Here is a 22,956-nt window from a genome sequence, read left to right on the forward strand (position 1 = left end):
ATGGCCAGAGATCAGAGGGAGGGAGGACAGTGAGGTCCAGTGTTATTCCCTGGCTTCACCCTGTGGATTCACTGGGGATGGCTGCATCCTTTGACTGAAGGTCCCAGCTCCTGTCAGCTAGCCCTGTCCATACAGTCCTTTCTGAATCCTGGTTTCGCTAACAGCTCTATCCTTTGCCTTTTTGGGCCTAGTGGAGTATGGTGCCCTGTTGCTTCTAACCCCAGAGTATTGCATTATCCCTTGTGGTTTCCCTATAACCTGCCCACACACTTCTAAATAAGTAAGCCCCCTACATACGAACGAGTTCCATTCCAAGAATGTGTTCGTTAGTCCAATTTGTTCATAAGTCCAACAAAGTTAGCCTAGGTACCCAACTAACACAATCAGCTGTATACCGCTGCTTTTACGCTTGCTTCCAGACATCCTGGGCCTGAAATAAAGATACAGTCCTGCTGTACTTTATACAGTACTGTACAGTAAAGTACACAAAAGCACAACCACTTGTAGAGGATGCACGCATGTGACAATGTACACCAGACACATGAACTAATTTACGTGACTGGACATGTGAATGCATGTTTGCAACTTTGAAAGTTCACAACTTGAAGGTTCGTATGTAAGGGACTTACTGTAGTTCCTTCATTAAAATCTCATCAAATTATCCTAATTTGAGTATATCATGTTTTTTGCTAGCACCTTGACTTAGTAAGCTTATGCTACCCCATGTTTCTGTTCAGCTTTCAGTCAACATGATTTGCTCAGAGTCCTCTGCAGATCATCTGGTCTGGCAGATTCTCCAATGGCCAGACAGTGTCCTTTCCCAGGCATCCAGAGCATTCACATCTCTTCATGCTGTTAGGGTACAGAACCTTTGTTCAATCTCTGAGTGATGCCAGTCTTTTCAAGAGCTCATAATCCTGGAAGTAGCTTATTTACTTGACCATTTCCAGCTATTAGAATACCCACTTATAGAAGGGAAATGACCAATGAGTTCAAGTTCCATCTGGAAGGTGGGTTACCTTTCGTGGAATGGATTGTTCCCTAATGATTTTGCCATCAGATAAACTCAAACCTTCTCAGTCTGGTATTATGAGACATTGAATAGAATTCATTATTCAGGCTTAGAATTTAGACAAAGGAAAAATATCCCTCATCATCAACATCTTCTGGGTATGCATATGCACCCTGTTACAAGAACAGCCATTCAAAGGGTTTAAACATGGGGTTAACATGATTTCAACTACACTAGGAACTCTTAAGCATAACAATATGACTTAAATGTCTGCATCATCACTACTGTTAGCATAACACCTTGAATAAAATAATAGGTCTTCATTCATTCCATCAACAAATAACATTGAGCACCTACTGTGTACACAGATGCTATGTAGACAATATGGAGAGTCACAGTCATGAGCAGGACGTACACAGTCCCTACAGCATGGAGCTTACATTATTATTATTATTATTTTTTTGCGGTACGCGGGCCTCTCACTGTTGTGGCCTCTCCTGTTGCGGAGCACAGGCTCCGGACGCACAGGCTCAGCGACCATGGCTCACGGGCCCAGCCGCTCCGCGACATGTGGGATCTTCCCGGACCGGGGCACAAACCCGCGTCCCCTGCATCGGCAGGCGGACTCTCAACCACTGCGCCACCAAGGAAGCCCCGGAGCTTACATTATTAATCAAAGAACAATTAATTAAAGAGGGAATTGAACAACTAATTGTTGAATTACGTTTATTAGAAGTGCTGTGAAGGGAAAGCGTAGGGTTCTGTTAAAGCATATAGCAGACAGGTTGACGTGGTTTGCAGGGCAGGGCAGGAATCCCTACAGAAGTGACATTTGATCAGAGAGCAGCGGTGGAGGAGGGACCAGGGGAGAGTTAGAACATTCCAGGTAGACAGAACAGTATATATAAGGGGCCAGAGGCAGGAAGGCACACAGTGTTTTTGAAGAATTGAAAGAGGACTAGGAAGCTGGGGCAGAGAGAGCAAGGGCAGAATGGTGGTAAAGGAAACTGGTGAGCTAAGCAGGAGCCAGATCACGTAGGTCCTTGAAGACCCCGCTAATACATTTTACCCTGTTACAAGAACAGCTGTTAAAAGGTTTTAAGCGTGGGGTTAACATCATGAGATCTGCACTTTTAAAAAATTCGATCTGGATTGGGGAAGTTGGGAGACGTGAGAAGAAGAGGGATATACCAGTTGATGGAAGCTTGGACTAAAATGGTGATGATGGATTTGGAAATTGAATGAAATTGAGAACTCTTTAGAAATTAGAATCCAGAGGAATTTGTGAGAGTGAGGGAGAAGATGGAGTTGGGGATGACTCCTGGGTTTCTGGTTTGCCTGACAGGATAAAACATGAGCCATTCACTGGGAGGAGATATGGAGAAGAATCAGTGGAATGGGGTGGCCTCACCATTCGCTTTGGGCATGTTGTGTTTGATGGGCTTGTGAGATATTCAGGAATTGTGCAAGGCAGCAGTGAAGGAATGTATGCTGGACACATGCATTTGAGAGTGCACGTGGTGAGGTGAAACTCTGGGGTGCTAAGGAGAGAGAACAGAGGGCTGAGCTCATACACTGTAAGCTGTTGTCAACAATCCCTGATCGGCTTTACATGAGATAAGCGCCTTCTTTTCCTCATCATTTTTTTCTGCATAAGTTAGGACCTCATTATGACACAGTCTTGTTAGAAAGTTAAAGTTGTGCCCTAGAAAGTTCTTAATGTGAATGCTTCATATTATGGGATGAATGTACGAAGGTGGGGGACCATCCCTCAAACTCAGCCTTTAAAAGATGTTAGTGTTGTCATCAAAATATTTAAAGGTCTGAGGTTTTTCATCCCATCTTTATATATATATATATATATAATTTATTTATTTATTTATTTATTTATGGTTGTGTTGGGTCTTCGTTGCTGCGCTCAGGCTTTCTCTAGTTGCAGCGAGCGGGGGCTACTCTTCTTTGCAGTGCACGGGCTTCTCGCTGCGGTGGCTTCTTCTTTGTTGTGAGGCACAGGTTCTAGGCACATGGGCTTCAGTAGTTGTGGTGCATGGGCTCAGTCGTTGTGGCTCGCGGGCTCTAGAGCACAGGCTCAATAGTTGTGGTGCACGGGCTTAGTTGCTCCATGGCATGTGGCATCTTCCCGGACCAGGGCTCGAACCTGTGTCCCTTGCATTAGCAGGTGGATTCTCAACCACTGCACCACCAGGGAAGACCCTGCATCCCATTTTGATAAACAGTAATTGTCTAGAATCACTTTTATATCTAGCAGCTCCCTTCTTCTAACCATTAGTAGGATTCTGGAATTTAAATTCAGCTATTGTGTATTTTCATAAAGTTTATTAACCTTGTCTAATTTTCCAATTCCCACTAGGCTCTTCCTTACTGACATTGCTAGCTCTTTGCAGAGTCATAGATTATCAGAGTTAGAGATCTTTTATTGAAGTCCCCTAATTTTACAGATTAAGAAAATGAGGTCCAGGGGAGATGATGGCTTGGGCCACACGGTAAGTTGGTGGCATAGCTAGGACCACCCTCCAGAGCTCCAGATCTGAGCCCAGCTTAGAATCACACTGTGTCTTCTCTTAACCATGAGCTTACATTTCTCTTTTCAGAGTTCTGAAGCTTTCCAGAGTTCTGAAGCTTTCCACTTTAAATTTTAAAAGAAACTCATTAATTGCACATTAGGCTCCCCCAAATGTAAATGTTGCATTTGTTGTTCCTTCAAAGCTTTCATGGGGAAAGTACTGCTTAAAGAGAGACTGTTATTCTAGTTTTCCATTCCAGAGGTGCACCAGAGCAGCTATGAGTACACTCTCTCTCTCCCTCTAAATTAATGGTGGCAGAAAATATGATAGCCTTTTTCTATGCTTCTTAGTGTTCCTGTTCCTATCATTTCTTTCTACAAGAAAAAATTTAATATTAATTCTTCACTATAACTGGAACATTAGAGCCAAACATAAGAATATAATTTTTAATACCTTGACAAATATATAGGCCAGGAAAAAAGCATAACAATGTAAGAGTTTATATTTAAACAACTTTCACATATGCTGATAACCTCTTTATAAACTCTGATCTTTAATCCTGATGTAATGCTTTTAAGAAACATGAAAACCTAGTGTGTGTACTGGGTGATGGTTGATGGTGGCTTTATAAAACTTACATCTGCAAATAACTATAAATAGCTGCTTCTTAGAATAAAAGTTCAAGAAAGTTATGTTGGAGGCATAAACTCAAGTGAAAAGGCCTGTCACAGTACAGATTCATTTGGCAACAAAAACTCAAACTTACACTACTAGCTTAAATGTGGTAGAAGTTTATTTCTTGGGAGAGCAAGCAGTCTCTGGAGATACAGTTTCAGGAATCTAAGCATCCCCTATCTGGGAGTGCCATGCCCTTGTCTGCATGGTGGGAGATGGCTCACCAGTTCTGGGCCCACAGTGCAACATCAAGAAAGGGAAAATGAGGTAGAGGAGGGCACAGCCATTCTTTTTAAGAATGTGCCACATCTCACTTCTACTCACTTCCCATTGGCTGGAACTTAGTCTCATGGCTACACCTCACTGCAGAGAACGCTGGAAAATGTTGTTCTTAGCTGGGCAGCCATTCGCTCAGCTAAAACTTAGAAAGCTTATTACTAAGAAAGAAGGAAAGATGGGATGCCAAGGAACAACTCTATTTCTGTCATTTGTAAGAGGTTAAGTTATAAGTAACAAAAAACTTTATTACTTTCATCTGTTAAGCCCAATAAATGTATCTTTAGACAGAAAACCATGTGGAAGAATACATGTGATTGTCACCTCACAAACCTGTCTGTTAAAACTCCAACAAGTCTATGAGAAATGATTTGGGAAATTAGCCCTTCTAAAATTAGTACTAAAGTTCTATAAAAAGAATGTGAGAAAAGACCCCACTAGGCCAGAGCTCACATGAGGTTCAACCTGAACAGGAAAAGACATTGCAAGGGAGCAAACTCCAGGAAGAGGAGGACAGCAGACTTCTGGGGATGGAGCTATAGGCATCAGATTATGTGCACTTGGCTTAGCAGCGAACTTTGACTGTTAGAGTTGAAAGGGGGAAAGAGTCAGCTCCCCTCGTGATGGAAGGACAGCTCACACAGGGGCTGGAAAGACAGCTCACATAGGGACTACAAGGACTGACCAGAATTCTTTACTAGGAGGTCCCAGGGAGACAGATGACGTGCAAACCACTGTTCCAGATAGGCCTGGGAACACTCACTATAAACTCCAAGGTGAGAGTAAGGCAGGACCCTGGGCAGCACATGACCAAGGGAAGCACTGGAGAGAAACAAAGCAGGAAACGAGGGAGAAAGAAGAGAAGCCAGATGATGTCAATGGCCTGAGATCAAGGTGTTAACACAGCAGGGTGAGCAGGACCAGAGAGTTCGGTTTATGGGAAAATTATAGCCATAACACCCAAGAATCAAAAAATCCTCTTAGTGGACTAAGACCTTTGGCTCCTCCCAGCATTTATTAATGGGACTCTGCCCTGAAATTGACAGGAAGAGGTACAGGCCTTTTAACCTTTTTTAGGACTAAATATTACCAATCATTTAAGAAACATAGTGCATACAGTAATCCTTAGCCCTGGAATATGAATGCCGTTGGCATGACTGTTCTCATCTTTACCTTATTTCAGAAAAATCTTGCTTCATCTGGGACTGAAGATGGCTCTCTCCCAGGGGACTTTTAGCTTCAGGAGTCAGTGCATATTGCCTGAGCTTCAGCTATAGGAATACAGATTTCGTAGTTCACCATATCTGAGTGGTGGCTTGGTGATAAAGATGTACTTGCAGGAAGACAAAGTGGTATTAATGAAGTCTCAAACACCAGAGCAGTAGAAAGCCATAAAAATACTACCTAGAGGACCTTCATGATGGTGGAGGAGTAAGACATGGAGATCACCTTCCTCCCCACAAATACATCAGAAATACATCTACATGTGCAACAACTCCTACAGAACACCTACTGAACGCTGGCAGAAGACCTCAGACGGCCCAAAGGCAGGAAACTCCCCACATACCTAGGTTGGGCAAAAGTAAAGGAAAACAGAGACAAAAGAATAGGGACGGTACCTGCCCCTCTGGGAGGGAGCTGTGAAGGAGTGAAAGTTTCCACACACTAGGAAGCCTCTTCACTGGTGGAGACAGGGGGTGGGCGGGGGGGAAGCTTCGGAGCCACGGAGGAGAGCACAGCAACAGGAGTTCAGAGGGCAAAGCAGAGAGATTCGCACAAAGAGGATCAGAGCCGACCAGCACTCACCAGCCCGAGAGGCTTGTCTGCTCACCCGCCAGGGCGGGTGGGGGCTGGGAGCTGAGGCTCGGGCTTTGGAGGTCAGACCCCAGGGAGAGGAGTGGGGTTGGCTGCATGAACGCAGCCTGAAGGGGGCTAAGTGCACCACAGCTAGCCGGGAGGGAGTCTGGGAAAAAGTCTGGACTTGTCTAAGAGGCAAGAGACCATTGTTTTGAGGTGCCTGAAGAGAGGAGATTCAGAGCACCGCCTAAACGAGCTCCAGAGACGGGCACGAGGTGCGGCTATCAGCACGGACCCCAGAGACGGGCGTGAGACGCTAAGGCTGCTGCTGCCGCCACCAAGAAGCCTCTGTGCAAGCACCGGTCACTATCCACACCTCCCCTCCCAGGAACCTGTGCAGCCCGCACTGCCAGGGTCCGGTGATCCAGGAACAACTTCCCCGGGAGAACACACGGCGTGCCTCAGGCTGGTGCAATGTTATACCGGCCTCTGCGGTTGCAGGCTCACCCCGCATCCGTACCCCTCCCTTCCCCCGGCCTGAGTGAGCCAGAGCCCCATAATCAGCTGCTCCTTTAACCCCGTCTTGTCTGGGCAGGAACAGATGCCCTCAGGCAACCTGCATGCAGAGGTGGGGCCAAATCCAAAGCTGAACCCCAGGAACTGTGTGAACAAAGAAGAGAAAGGGAAATCTCTCCCAGCAGCCTCAGGAGCAGCAGATTAAATCTCCACAATCAACTTGATGTACCCTGCATTTCTGGAATACCTGAATAGACAACGAATCATCCCAAACCTGAGACAGTGGACTTTGGGAAAAACTGTAGACTTGGGGTTTGCTTTCTGCGTCTAATTTGTATCTAGTTTTATGTTTATCTTAGTTTAGTATTTAGAGCTTATTATCAATGGCAGATTTGTTTCTTGATTTGGTTTGCTCTCTTCCTTTTTATTTATATATATATATTTTAATTTTTCCTTTTTCTCTTTTTGTGAGTGTATATGTGTATGCTTCTTTGTGTGATTTTGTCTGTATAGGTTTGCTTTTACCTTTTGTACTAGGGCTCTATCTGACCTCTTTTTTTTTAGTGTAGTTTTTAGCACTTGTTATCATTTGTGGATTTGTTTATTGGTTTGGTTACTCTTTTCCTTTTTATTTTTTTCATTACTTTTTAATATTTTTTATTTTAATAATTTTTAATGTATTTTTTTCTTTCTTTTTTTTTTTTTTTCATTTCTCCCTTTCTTCTGAGCTGTGTGGCTGACACGGTCTTGATGCTCCAGCCGGGTGTCAGGCCTGAGCCTCTGAGGTGGGAGAGCTGAGATCAGGACATTGGTCCACCAGGGACCTCACGGCCTCTCATAATATCAATCGGTGAGAGCTCTCCCAGAGATCTCTGTCTCAATGCTAAGACCCAGATCCACTCAACGACCAGCAAGCTCCAGTGCTGGACACCCCATGCCAGACAACTAGCAAGACAGGAACACAACACCACCCGTTAGCAGAGAGGCTGCTTAAAATCATACTAAGTTCACAGACACCCCAAAACACACCACTGGACGCGGTCCTGCCCACCAAAAGACAAGATCCAGCCTCATCCACCAGAACACAGGCACCAGTCCTCTCCACCAGGAAGCCTACACAACCCACTGAACTAACCTTAGCCACTGGGGGCAGACACCAAAAACAACGGGAAGTATGAACCTGCAGCCTGTGAAAAGGACACCCCAAACACAGTAAGTTAAGCAAAATGAGAAGACAGAGAAACACACAACAGATGAAGGAGCAAGGTAAAAACCCACCAGACTGAACAAATGAAGTGGAAATAGGGAGTCTACCTGAAAAAGAATTCAGAGTAATGATAGTGGAGATAATCCAAAATCTTTGAAATAGAATGGAGAAAATACAAGAAACGTTTAACAAGGACCTAGAAAAACTAAAGAGCAAACAAAGAATGATGAACAACAAAATAAATGAAATAAAAATTCTCTAGAAGGAATCAAGAGCAGAATAACTGAGGCAGAAGAACAGATAAGTGACCTGGAAGATAAAATAGTAGAAATAACTACCGCAGAGCACAATAAAGAAAAAAGAATGAAAACAATTGAGTACAGTCTCAGAGACCCCTGGGACAACATTAAATGCACCAACATTCAAATTATACGGGTCCCAGAAGAAGAAGAGAAAAAAAAAAGGACTGAGAAAATATTTGAAGAAGTTATAGCTGAAAACTTCCTTAATAAGGGAAAGGAAATAGTCAATCAAGTCAATCAATTCTTATGCACCCAACACAGGATCACCTCAATGCATAAGGCAAATGCTAACAGCCATAAAAGGGGAAATCGACCATAACACAATAATAGTAGGGGACTTTAACACCCCACTTTCACCAATGGACAGATAATCCAAAATGAAAATAAACAAAGACACACAAGCCTAAAAAGACACATTAAACAACATGGACGTAATTGATATTTATAGGACATTCCATCCAAAAACAACAGAATACACTTTATTCTCAAGTGCTCATGGAACATTTTCCAGGATAGACCATATCTTGGGTCACAAATCAAGCCTTGGTAAATTTAAGAAAATTGAAATCGTATCAAGTATCTTTTCTGACCACAACGTTACAAGACTAGAAATCAAAAAATACCTAGAGACAAATGACCGTGAAAACACAATGACCCAAAACCTATGGGATGCAGCAAAAGCAGTTCTAAAAGGGATGTTTATAGCAGTACAAGCCTACCTCAAGAAACAACAAACATCTCAAATAAACAACCTAACCTTACACCTAAAGCAATTAGAGAAAGAAGAACAAAAAAAATCCAAAGTTAGCAGAAGGAAAGAAATCATAAAGATCAGATCAGAAATAAATGGAAAAGAAATGAAGGAAATGATAGTAAAGATCAATAAAACTAAAAGCTGGTTCTTTGAGAAGATAAACAAAATTGATCAACCATTAGCCAGACTTACCAAGAAAAAAAGGGAGAAGACTCAAATCAGTAGAATTAGAAATTAAAAAGGAGAAGTAACAACCTGGAAGAAATGGACAAATTCTTAGAAAAGAACAACCTTCTGAGACTGAACCAGGAAGAAATAGAAAATATAAACAGACCAGTTATAAGCACTGAAATTGAAACTGTGATTAAAAATCTTCCAACAGGGCTTCCTGGTGGCGCAGTGGTTGAGAGTCCGCCTGCCAATGCAGGAGACATGGGTTCGTGCCCCGGTCCGGGAAGATCCCACATGCCGCGGAGTGGCTAGGCCCGTGAGCCATGGCCTCTGAGCCTGCGTGTCTGGAGCCTGTGCTCCGCAACAGGAGAGGCCACAACAGTGAGAGGCCTGCGTACTGCAAAAAAAAAAAAAAAAAAAAATCTTCCAACAAACAAAAGCCCAGCACCAGATGGCTTCACAGGCGAATTCTATCAAATATTTACAAAAGAGCTAACACCTATCCTTCTCAAAATCCTCCAAAATATAGCAGAGGGAGGAACACTCCCAAACTCATTCTATGAGTCCACCATCACCCTGATACCAAAACCAGACAAAGATGTCACAAAAAAAAGAAAACAACAGGCCAATATCACTGATGAACATAAATGCAAAAATCCTCAACAAAATACTAGCAAACAGTATCCAACAGCACATTAAAAGGGTCATACACCATGACCAAGTGGGGTTTATCCCAGGAATGTAATGATTCTTCAATATACGCATATCAATCGGTGTGATACACCATATTAAATTGAAGGAGAAAAGCCACATGATCATCTCAGTACATGCAGAAAATGCTTTTGACAAAATTCAACACCCATTTATGATAAAAACCCTCCAGAAAGTAGGCATGGAGGGAACCTACCTCAACATAATAAAGGCCATATATGACAAACCCACAGCCAACATCATTCCCAGTGGTGAAAAACTGAAACCATTTTCACTAAGATCAGGAACAAGACAAGGTTGCCCACTCTCACCACTATTATTCAACATAGTTTTGGAAGTTTTGGCCACAGCAATCAGAGATGAAAAATAAATAAAAAGAATCCAAATCAGAAAAGAAGAAGTAAAACGGTCACCTTTTGCAGGTGACGTGATACTATACATAGAGAGTCCTAAAGATGCTACCAGAAAACTACTAGAGCTAATTAATGAATTTGGTGACGTAGCAGGATACAAAATTAATGCACAGAAATCTCTCGCATTCCTATACACTAATGATGACAAATCTGAAAGAGAAATTAAGGAAACAGTCGCATTTACCATTGCAAAAAAAAGAATAAAATACCTAGGAATAAACCTATCTAATGAGACAAAAGACCTGTATGCAGAAAACTATAAGACACTGATGAAAGAAATTAAAGATGATACAAACAGATGGAGAAATATACCACGTTCTTGAATTGGAAGAATCGACATTGTGAAAATGACTATACTACCCAAAGCAATCTACAGATTCAATGCAATCCCTATCAAACTACCAATGGCATTTTTCACAGAACTAGAACAAAAAATTGAACAACTTGTATGGAAACACAAAGACCCCGAATATCCAAACAATCTTGAGAAAGAAAAACGGAGCTGGAGGAATCAGGCTCCCTGACTTGAGACTATACTACAAATCTACAGTAATCAAGACAGTATGGTACTGGCACAAAAACAGAAATATAGATCAATGGAACAGGACAGAAAGCCCAGAGATAAACCCCCGCACATATAGTCACCTTATCTTTGATAAAGGAGGCAAGAATATACAGTGGAGAAAAGACAGCCTCTTCAATAAGTGGTGCTGGGAAAACTGGACAGCTACATGTAAAAGAATGAAATTAGAACACTCCCTAACACCATACACAAAAATAAACTCAAACTGGATTAAAGACCTAAATGTAAGGCCAGATACAATAAAACTCTCAGAGGAAAACATAGGCAGAACACTCTATGACATTAATCACAGCAAGATCCTTTTTGACCCACCTCCTAGAGAAATGGAAATAAAACCAAAAATAAACAAATGGGACCTAATGAAACTTAAAAGCTTTTTCACAGCAAAGGAAACCATAAACAAGATGAAAAGACAACCCTCAGAATGGGAGAAAATAGTTGCAAACGAAGCAACTGACAAAGGATTAATCTCCAAAATATACAAGCAGCTCATGCAGCTCAATATCAAACAACCCAATCCAGAAATGGTTGGAAGACCTAAGTAGACATTTCTCCAAAGAAGACATACAGATTGCCAACAAACACATGAAAAGATGCTCAACATCACTAATGGTTAGAGAAATGCAAATCAAAACCACAATGAGGTGTATCACTTCACACCAGTCAGAATGGCCATCATCAAAAAAATCAACAAAGAATAAATGCTGGAGAGGGTGTGGAGAGAAGGGAACCCTCTTGCACTGTTGGTGGGAGTGTAAATTGATACAGTCACTATGGGGAACAGTATGGAGGTTCCTTAAAAAACTAAAAATAGAACTACCATATGACCCAGCAATCCCACTACTGGGCATGTACCCTGAGAAACCATAATTCAAAAAGAGTCATGTACCACAATATTCATTGCAGCACTATTTACAATAGCCAGGACATGGAAGCAGCCTTAGTGTCCATCGACAGATGAATGGATACAGAAGATGTGACACATATATACAATGGAATATTTACTCAGCCATAAAAAGAAACAAAGTTGAGTTATTTGTAGTGAGGTGGTTGGACCTAGAGTCTGTCATACAGAGTGAAGTAAATCAGAAAGAGAAAAACAAATACTGTATGCTAAAACATATATATGGAATCTAAAAAAAAAAAAAAAGTGGTTCTGAAGAGCCTAAGGGCAGGACAGGAATAAAGACGCAGATGTAGAGAATGGACTTGAGGACACGGGAAGGGGGAAGGGTAAGCTGGGACGAAGTGAGAGAGTGGCATGGACATATATACACTACCAAACATAAAATAGATACCTAGTGGGAAGCAGCCGCATAGCAGTAGGAGATCAGCTCAGTGCTTTGTGACCACCTAGAGGGGTGGATAGGGAGGGTGGAAGGGAGACGCAAGAAGAAGGGGATATGGGGATATGTATGCATATAGCTGATTCACTTTGTTATACAGCAGAAACTAACACAACATTGTAAAGCAATTATACTACAATAAAGATGTTAAAAAAAATAACTACCAAAACTATACAGTCTTGAAAAGTGAGATGACTCAAAGGCTTGAGGTCATAATATATCAATAATAATTATAATAATATTCTATGTGTATAGCACTTTATAAATTACAAAATGCTTTAACTGTACATTGATTTCCATTGTAGTAAATGCTGAGGAAAAGGTACCATTTTCTAGGTAAGCAAGCAGACTTAGAAAATTTTAGTAACTAGTCTACGATACCATGATATCTTCTTTTACACAAAATATTGAGAAAAGAAGAAATAAGTACAGGTGTTATAAATCCAGGCCCAGGCCTCTTTCCCATGTGACCTCTGCCTCTTCTGAGCTTTAAAGGATGTAATGAGTTTTCTCATTTATTCATACATTCATTCGACAACTATTTATTGTACAACCTCTGTGTGCCAGTCATTATGCTGGGCACTGTGGATGCTCTGATGGACCAGACATATGCTCTGCCTTCACAGCAAGCTTGCCATCTGGCAAAGGACAGAGGCATGTCATCCACACTAGTCATTAAGAATGAGTGAGGTGTGTACGACAATAGCAGAAAAATAGCAGGCTGTGGGAGCACAGGAGAAAAGGATCTCACCAAATCATAGGTCAGGAGAGGCTTCCCAGAGGAATTGATGTTTACATCCCCAAGGGTAAGTACCAGTTGATGGAATGAAGAGAGTTCCAAGCTAAAAATAAAGCATGTGTGAAGATGCTTCTGAGGGAGAGGTGACCCTAGATCAGATCCAGAATAGGGATAACCCAGAGGATTTACATATTTAAGTTAGTGTATGCCTTCCTACTATTGGCCTACTTAGGCACATCATCAGTTCACCCTTCCTTCCATCCATCCATCCATCCATCCATAGTAGGTGCTAACATGTTTATTGAGTTAATTAATTTTTTAAACTTTTCTCAAGAGACCCAGTATGTGCCAGGCACTGTGCCTAGTGATGGAGAGGGCATAAAGGTACACAAGACATCCTCCCAGCTGACGTGAAGCTTAAGTGTTAATTGAAGAGATAAACCCGTGCACATATTACCGTAATACAAGCTCGATAGAACAGGTGTCCTAAAAGATGCCCTAAAGTTACCACGCACTGGACGTGGGGATAGTACACAGAGGGAAGTCTAAGCTTCGGTGACAATGTTAACAGATCAACATCAGACTCAACATTCTCCACCTTTTTCATGTGTCTGTTTGATTATTTATTCTGTTTTGTTTTGTTTTCTGAAATTTGTTCTTCCATAGATTCTGTGGCAACAGCATCCGGACCACTACTAGTTGAAGTTGCCAAAACTCCTGGTGCCAGCCTTGGTGTGGCCCTGACTACCTCGATGTGCTGTAACAAACAGGTCATTGTCATAGACAAAATCAAATCTGCAAGTATCGCAGACAGGTGAGAGTCATAGAAAGTGCCTACTCTTCAAAACTGCATGTGTGTTAAAATATGTAGAGATATATTTATATATGTATATACATGCACATATGTAATACCTACACACACAGTAAAAAAAGAGCTCTTCTACCAGTTTATGCAAGCTTCATATACAAAACAAGTTACTGTTCTAGCGCTTAAAAATTCACCTACCTTATCAGCCACCCCATCATGTAATGTTGCTTCACCCAAATGTTTGGTGTGGCCTTTAGAAATGGGAAAAAAAGTCAAGCAACTCAGCACATTTACCTACTGTGTCCTAGGGTAATAGCCCATTTTTGGTTTAGGGTAGCTAAGCAGATCTTTATTATGTGAACAATTAATCCTGCCACCATACAATCTTATTCCTTTTTTCTGAAATAAATAAAACAACATTTTTAAAATGATACAATCTTGAAAGAAAGGCCCTCTACCATCATAGTATGTTAGTCTTAGGGTTTCACCATTTTCAAGGGTCCCCGAAAACATCATTCATTCCCATGACAATAAAAATGCAAGACTTTTATCCTGAACTCTTCTTCCTAATTAATATTTTAGACTTACAAGAAGGGGGAAAAAAAGACTACCTTACCACCTAATAAATTATTTTACAGCTTCTGGTGAGAAAACCCCCAACTCATAGCTGAAGCACTCCAAGTGCATCCATGTGGAATTTTATTTTTAGATGACTTGAAATGCTTTTGTCTTGAGAAGTAGACTCTGGTCACCTTGGAAATGTTTAGATCTATTGGGTTGGCCGAAAAGTTCATCTGGGTTTTTCCATAAGATCTTACCAAAAAAACCTGAACGAACTTTTTGGCCAACCCAATACTTGACTACCCAATCTCCCTTCATGTTTCCAGCCCTCTTCTGCCCAGACCCTGGCCCTGCCTGGGGAACCTCTGACTCCGATGCACCCGTGGCAACCCCTGTAGTGGTCAATCTACAGCTCCACTGTGCTGTTACCTACATTCAGCCCTTTAACAGTAATGGCCATTGACCCACGGGTACTCTCCCATTCAACGGTGCAGGATGCTTTCATTTTCTCCCTGTTTCTTTCCCATTTCACAGCAGGTAAGCAGTTTAAGCAGCTGTCCACTTGACTGGTACCTCGGGATGCTGACTGCTGTGTTTGCTGTTCTCAACGCATCCAGTAGCCAGTCTCTTGAGTTCAGCAAGATGTAGCAGCCAGCCCCTCCCCCATCCCAGCTACCCCCGCACTCCACTCACCACGAAGGCCTCCTTTGACTACTCTTTGACTTCTGCATAATTTCCATCATCATCAAGAGCTTTTGTACTAATAATTGTTTAACTCCAGAAAAACAAAATAAAACACAGTAATCAAGCACTGGTGATCTGGGAGCTTGAGTGAGACAATTCTGAGCAAGCACTGGCTGAATCTTTCCCCAAGTTATTCCCGTTAACACAGAAAATAGTTGTAAATGACCCTATTCCCATTCTGTGAGTCACATCTTAACATTCTGAATGTTTACCAACTCACAGATATAAAAACCTAGGAGGAAAAACCACAGAAAAAAGTCAAGGGGAAACATTTTCCTGTTCTTGCCTCCCTTCCTGCTCACTTCCCCTCAACTTGCAGCATCACCACCCCCCAAATAATATATTTTTTATGAAGGACAAAAGAAAAACATTTCCTTGAGTTTTTCTGTATATTCTACAAGGTTTTACATTCCTCTTCATATCCAAGGAACTTAACATCTGAGAGGCGGTGTTTCCTATAACATCCAAACGATTCCTTTTTTTTCTTACGTAAGTGAAAACTGTGTGAAGTTTTCACTATGAGGACGTGAGAGTCGGCATCCAAGGAGGACCGCACGCCACTGTAGTGAGACTTTCTCCTTTCCGTAGATGTGGCGCTCTGCACGGGGGCGATCACATCCTGTCCATCGACGGGACCAGCATGGAGTACTGTACGCTCGCAGAAGCAACCCAGTTCCTGGCCAACACCACCGACCAGGTCAAGCTTGAGATTCTTCCCCACCATCAGACCCGCCTGGCCCTGAAGGGACCTGACCATGGTGAGAGGGTCCATCCGGATAAATCTCTGTTATCCTCCCCTTGCAATGATTGCTTCTCCAGCAGAGTTAGAAAGCAGGGAGACGCTGAGTTTAATTTTGCTTCTGTCATTTCTTTTCAAAACAACAGGTGATATTTGTTTACTCTTCTTCATCTTCCAAGTCCCTTTTCCTAAGCCACAGGTATTTTACTTGAAACCCCCAAATTGAGGAAAGAAACGTTGTTTGAAATAGAATTTTCAGGCTTGTACTATTTGATTTTTTTTTTAAAGCCTTTGGTGCAAATTGAGTGTGGAGAGAAGGGAAATAATTTGACTTCCTGTTATTCATGTTGAATTTCCACTCTACTTAAAGGACAGTAAGGGCAAATAGTAAAGCTCCCAGTTTTCAAAAATAAGGTGGGTATCATGCCAGACCCTTCAAATATTGGGGGAGGTGGGTGGGAAGTGTTGCATGAGGGATGACTTTCTCTAGATTTTGTCTGTTCGCCAGAGTAGTTTTTTTCTTAGGATGGAGAACAACCTTTCTGGCCAAATATTTCTCCTGGGAGTATCAGAATATTTCACTACAGTTATTCAGTAACAAGTGTCAACTGAGGGAATCTGCATTTTCACTGTCTTGAAGCTCACAGATCTGCTTGCTGAACATTTATATACCATCCCACCTAGGCATCTTTAAATAAAACCCAGTGCAGGAAAAAGGACTTTGAGCCCAAAAGACCTCCAGTGAGGTCTTTGTTCCAACCCTCCTCCCTCCTTTTCCTTAAACCAAGCACCCTCCATTTTTATTCATTGAAACCAATTCCTCGAAGCCTCACTAATACTATCAGGGCTCCCTAAAGGCAAAGAACACATTTCTGTATGTTTAGTTAGCAAGAGAAGAATTTTCTCTGGAACCGAAATTTTGCTTATGAGGAGGTCATTTGTATCCTATGTCTCCAACCTTCTAAAACACACTGCACTTTTCCACAGTTTAGAAGAAAAAGAGGTACCAAATAATTTTCATACTGAATGAGTCAGCTGGATGCAACCTTTTTTAATTAAACAGAACTTAGACAGCCCTGGAGCTAATGAAAATCTCCAGTACAACATTCCCTTTATCAGATTTTAATTTTACACATTGGAGTTGGAGAAATGAGGCAACCGAGGCAGTTTATGAAATTCTGCCTCATTTGAATGGAAATGATAAGGGGGTGCAATTCATGGGAACGTTCCCTTCCCGTCAAGGGGCCATGCGGGCCTTTGCCGCTCACTGGCTGAGAAGGGAGATTTCTAAAATCATTAAGTTTCTTCTAAATTAATCTGAAGTTGCCACTGGATTTGGAGCACAGTGGGCACAACAGTGCACATTGCCTAGTGCTTTTTCAGCATGAGATTTCACTTGGTAAATTCTGGTATCAGTGAATCAGGAAAGTGAACAGACCCTATAAAAATGTCATTGTCTTCAGCAACCTCATTTTTCCCACCTTTTATTTGCCCTGTATACAAATCATAAATAGTTCAAATAGTTTCCACTCATGAAATATTAAATATTTTTACCTGCCAAGACAGTCTGAGAAGATGAATTTATAGACTAAAATGGATGGAGACCAAAAATTAATTTTTCTTTTCTTCACTGTGGAAAACCTGACATCATTTGTGATTTTTCAGGGGGATGAAGGGCTGGTCATTTTAGTAATTCTAGCTTCTATTTTTGATCCTGTCATCCACTTTTGTTGAAAATTGTTCACCATCTTCTTTATCTAACATACAGACATCTTCCTACATTTTACATTAAAATCAGACTTGTATTTCCAAGAAGAAATAAATATTGGCTCTTAAACATAATTAAATCCCCATTAATCCTCAAAAATGTTATTGTGTTTATAATTCTCAAACTTCTGTTTTGGTATGTAGTGGTGGTGTTTTACATAGTTTTACCCTTTTACTACAAGAAAGTTCTGGTTATTTTTTCAAAATCTCTGATGCCTAAACAGCATGTCTCTCATCCCATAGGTGGATGGAGATATAACATTTCCCAGATTTTGCTTAGCAACAAAGCATTCAGGAAAATATAGCATTCAGGGAAATATAGAAATGGGCACATCAACCAGGAATAGATTAACTGTGCCTTTTGCTGGGAAGTAGCAACATTCAAAAAGCCAACAAGAATGAGTTTTTTAAAGAGCTCAGAAATTGTTCCCACTGAGGGTCTTTGGGAAACATAGTCATGACTGGAGGAAACTTCGTAAAAGAGTTTGGAAAAGAAAATGTGAGCAGAGTCATGAGGTTCCATACATTCAGTACCAGGAGGACTTCCATTTCTGAGCCCCAGGAGCAACCACCAGAGTAGCTGTTGCCTACACCCTTGAACTCCTGGACAGGACAAGAGGGTACAGTTAGAGAAGAGAACAAACAGAAGTACCTTCCATATCAGATACCTCAAGATTTCAACAGTGATGTCACCATGGAATGATAGGAAAAACATTATATTTTCCTTGCTCTTTATCTGTAACAAAGGACTTAGGAACACACATAGGAAGAGGCAGTGGAGTATGGTGGCTGAGGGCAGCAACTCAGAGTCAGACTTTCAGCACTTTAATTCTGGCTCCACCACTTGGGAACTTAGCAAGTTACCCAACTTTTCTATACCTCAGTTTCTTCACTGTAAAATGGGTATTATAAAAATACCTACCTCATAGGTATATCGTGAGTATTATCTGAGATTATCCATGTAAAAGCACTTAGCACAGTGCCTGGTATATAGCGAGTACTCAGTGAAAGCTGACTGTTATTATGGAGACCATTAAATGGGAGAATATAAATGAATGTTTTTTGCAAAATGAAAGAGCACGCCAAAAATGTACCATCTAGGGCTTCCCTAGTGGTGCAGTGGTTGAGAGTCCGCCCGCCGATGCAGGGGACACGGGTTTGTGCCTCAGTCCAGGAGGATCCCACATGCCATGGAGCGGCTGGGCCCGTGAGCCATGGCCACTGAACCTGCGTGTCCGGAGTCTCTGCTCCGCAGTGGGAGAGGCTACAACGGTGAGAGGCCCGTGTACCACAAAAAAAAAAAAAAAAAAAAAAAAAAAGTACCATCTAATTTTTAAACTAAAATACTTGCCTAACATATGAGTATTAAGTACACCACCATAAAACAGAATAGATTTAGAGTGCACGTTCAGAATAAGCTATAGCTGTCTTCTCTGGCCTACAATGTTTGTTGAACACCTTTTGCATTCATTATCCATGACATGCAGTTTTTTGCATTACCGAATATAAATTCTGTCTCAATTATTTTACGTGTATGAAGATTTAGTCCCCAGTAGTAGTTCAAAGTCAAAGTCAATGTTATGACCTACATTTAACCTGCCTGCCACAAATGGCACAGTGCCAGGCATACAATAGGTGCTCAATAGTTTTCTTATTGTGTTATTAATTGGGCTTGACAGTAATCAAAACTGCCCAGTAATTTTCAAAGCACTCCATAAAGAACTGGGTCAAAAAGTGAGTGCAGAATTCTGAAGTTCACTCACTGTACCTCATTTGACAATATTTTACAGAGCTCAATAGAATGGCTGTGGGTAGATTAGTCAGACCCAGCAATGACTGCATCTTGCTAAGAAGTCTTCTGGTACACCCTAAAGTCGAATGAGGATGGTGAAAGAGAATCCATCAGGGACTTTCTGGGCAGTGCTCTTTATCCCAAGGAAACTGCTGCTGCAGTGTGGACAGTGTGGACATGGACCCTCTGGCTGATACTCCTGTTCATTCGTGCATGCCTCCATTCACTCATTCATTCACTCATTCATCAGTCATTATATACCAGACACTGTTCTAGTTTCCATGATACATCTAGTGAGCAAGACAAGCAAAGTGGATTCCTAGTCTCATGGAATTTACATTCCAGTCTAGAGGGACAAACATTAAAAGTATATTAAATAAATAAAGCCATTTCAGACAGTAATAAGTGGTATGAAGAATATAAAACAGCAGTGGGATAGCATGATTGGGAGAGGGCAGCTACTTCATCCAAGGAGGTCAGAACAACTCTGAGGTGGTGGTACCTGAGCTGAGACCTGAATCATAGTAAGAAGCCAGCCATGCAAACAAGGGGGAGAAGAATATTAGAGGTAGGAAGAACAGGAAGTGTAAATGCCCTGAGGCAGGAAGCAGCCTGGCTTGTTCTAAGACAAGACAAAAGACCAACATGGCTCAAACAGGCAGTGATGAGGAGAGTGCTAGGGGATGAAGCTGGAGAGATAAGTAGGACTCACTTTTGATTCTGTTTGTAATTGTAACCCGTTGAAGTACCTTAAATAGGAGTCACATGATCTAACTTATGGATTTGAAAGACCATTCTGTATTGTGGATACAGAGATGAACCAGGGAGCCAAGTCTGAAGATGAGGAAGTGATCTAGGTGAAGGAGATGGTGGCTTGAAAGTAGAATAGTGGAGAGGGAGATGGAACCCAAATTAGAAACAGCAGTGGATAGAAGGAAAGGGCCAGATGGTTTAGGGTTACAAAATTATGGTGGCCAGAAAAGTGTGCTGCAGATTCCTGAAATATTCTCTAAACTTAAGTGCCCAATGAGTGAAATTTGTTGAGTGAGAGATACATCTATTTCCTTTAAAAGATGATTCATTGGCAAGTAAATAGAAAGTAGACACAATCAATGCTATTAATAAAGGGCCATTGGATTTTATTCTGTGTACGAGCATCACGCTAAGCACCTTAGGTACATAATTCTCACAGTTGGCCTGTGGAATAGATGCTTTCATGATCTCCACTTGACATACGAGGAAACTGAGGCCTAGAGAGGTTGAGTAACTGGCCAGGGTTATATACAGAAGATGGGCTGGAGCCGGAACAGAAGAAACTCAGCTTGGCCTGAGCCCATGGTGATCTGTCCACACTAGTGCTTTTGTTCCATTTACTGTCTCATTCCAGAAAGGCTGTGAAGTGGCCAGTGAGACTGATATCATGGATGGTATAATCTAAACTCTTATGTAAATAACCCTCCTTTAAATACTTACAGAGTATTTGGCCTCACTACATGAATAGATACTGCAGTCATTCACATGTAAGGCATCTAACCTTAGAATCATAACAGTAGGAGATAAAAGTTCATATTTTATTTTTCATTTTTAAAGATACTTAAATGAAAAATTTCATGTCAATACAGTAACAAACATAAAAGTGCTTGTATTTCAGAACACTGGGTAGAAAATCAAATCTAAACAATATTGAAATTAGAATGGAAATATGATATACAATTTTTTTTTTTTTTTTTTTTTTTTGCGTTACGGGGGCCTCTCACTGTTGTGGCCTCTCCCGTTGCGGAGCACAGGCTCCGGACGCGCAGGCTCAGCGGCCATGGCTCACGGGCCCAGCCGCTCCACGGCACGTGGGATCTTCCCAGACCGGGGCACGAACCCGCATCCCCTGCATCGGCAGGCGGACTCTCAACCACTGCGCCACCAGGGAAGCCCCTGATATACAATTTTTTGAAAATAAAGGGGACACCAGAATTTTGAATTGTATTGACTCTATTAAAATTTCATGGCATCTTAAGGAAATATAAAGTATTTGATATACTTTAATAATTAAATATCTCTTTCAAATGTAAATACATCTTTTAAAAATACCCCCAAAATTATAAAATATATTGAGACTTTTATCTTCTGATTAGAGTATAAATAAGATCCTGATAATGATAGATGATTAGAGTGGTTTATTGTTGAGAAAAATCAAGTTCAAGTGATGAATAGTTGTATAATTAAAATGTCAGAGCAGTAAATTGTGATGTGTGACTAGTAAACTCCTTGAATCAGGAGCCAATGTGATTTATCCTTCCTTCTTTTCTTTTTCTCAAAACAAGTGCTACTAACTGGCCAAGATTTGCAAATCTTTAATCACTAATCTTGTGCCATAGATCTTTGTGTGGTTGACTTTTAAGTTTAAAAAAAATGTTTTTAATCTCTGCTGTGAAGCACAGGGGGAGATTAGAAATTGATTCAATAGTCATCTTAAAAGGAGAAAAAATGGGCTGGGGAAAGTCATGCATTATTCTTGGGAAGATGAAAAGTTACCATCCCTGATGTTAATCATCAGTTTTGCTGACCACTGAGAAAAGTCAATATATATATATATTTTTTGCAAGCAGCTTTCATTTTTTTGTTACACTTTTTATTTGTGCAATTCAGTTACTTTTTCCTCTTTTTTTTTTTGGTTCTTTGTTTGTTTGTTTTTCTTATTTTTCATCATCACTTCATATGGGCAGTGAAAATTCAGAGGAGCGACAGGCAACCTCCCTGGGATTCCTGGGCCAGCGACCACTGCAGTCTTCACACCTACCATCACTATAATACGTACCACCCTGACCATTGCAGAGCGCCAGCCCTGACATTCGCGAAAGCACCTCCACCAAACAGCCCTCGTAATGTTCCAGGCTTTCGCCTCCTGGTCTTTTACTTAAATTATATTCTTCTCACCCCTTCCTCATCTGATTCATACCATTTTTGGTTTCATGGGTCTGGTGTGCTTTTCTTTATGTAGTAGCAACTTATCATTTCTGTCATCTCTTAAGTCCTTCTTTTCCATCAGAAAGCATTTGTTGTTAGGACAGGACGTAAAGGTTCCGAATGCTTTACGTGTGGTCAGGAAATAACAATGCAGAATAGTATATACAGTACAGTATTCTCAGACCTTATTGGTGTATGTGGAACCACTTGTGAAATTCATGTCAGAAAATATCTATGAAAATGAGGTTATGTATTTGATGCATTGAGTTGTTGTTTATGGAGAAACTTGTTTTAATGTTTACTATTTTGTCTAAAGCAAAATTCATAGAGCCTCTCCATGTTGCATTATACTTATGAGGATCAGCGCTGCTCCTCAGGCATTTCCGGGCCCTTGTAACTCAGATTCTAAAGCGCTGTCTCCATGGCTCCTGAGATCCGGTCTCTTATTGGTTGGGGTACCTACTAGCCATTGCTGTGCCTCTTGTGTGTCTTTCTGTATTGTTGCTGGTTGGCAGGCGTGGCCGGCTTACACCCCCCCTGAGAATGCTCTGTGCCAA

At 41.3% G+C, this 22,956-nt stretch overlaps 1 protein-coding gene across 3 annotated transcripts in view; it reads left to right on the forward strand.

Annotated features, from left to right (window-relative positions):
• Positions 1-22,956, forward strand: part of GRIP1 (glutamate receptor interacting protein 1) — a 461,975-nt gene that overhangs the window by 344,437 nt on the left and 94,582 nt on the right. For 2 of the 3 annotated variants that reach the window (XM_060112176.1, XM_060112177.1), the window contains exons 8-9: positions 13,694-13,841; positions 15,729-15,898. In XM_060112176.1, the coding sequence (XP_059968159.1) occupies positions 13,694-13,841; positions 15,729-15,898 (318 nt within the window). Of the gene's footprint in view, positions 1-13,693; positions 13,842-15,728; positions 15,899-22,158; positions 22,315-22,956 lie in introns of all 3 variants that reach the window. The other variant, XM_060112175.1, reaches the window with a different exon arrangement.

This window comes from Mesoplodon densirostris, chromosome 11, assembly GCF_025265405.1.
Source record: "Mesoplodon densirostris isolate mMesDen1 chromosome 11, mMesDen1 primary haplotype, whole genome shotgun sequence".
Taxonomy (NCBI): Eukaryota; Metazoa; Chordata; class Mammalia; order Artiodactyla; family Ziphiidae; genus Mesoplodon; species Mesoplodon densirostris.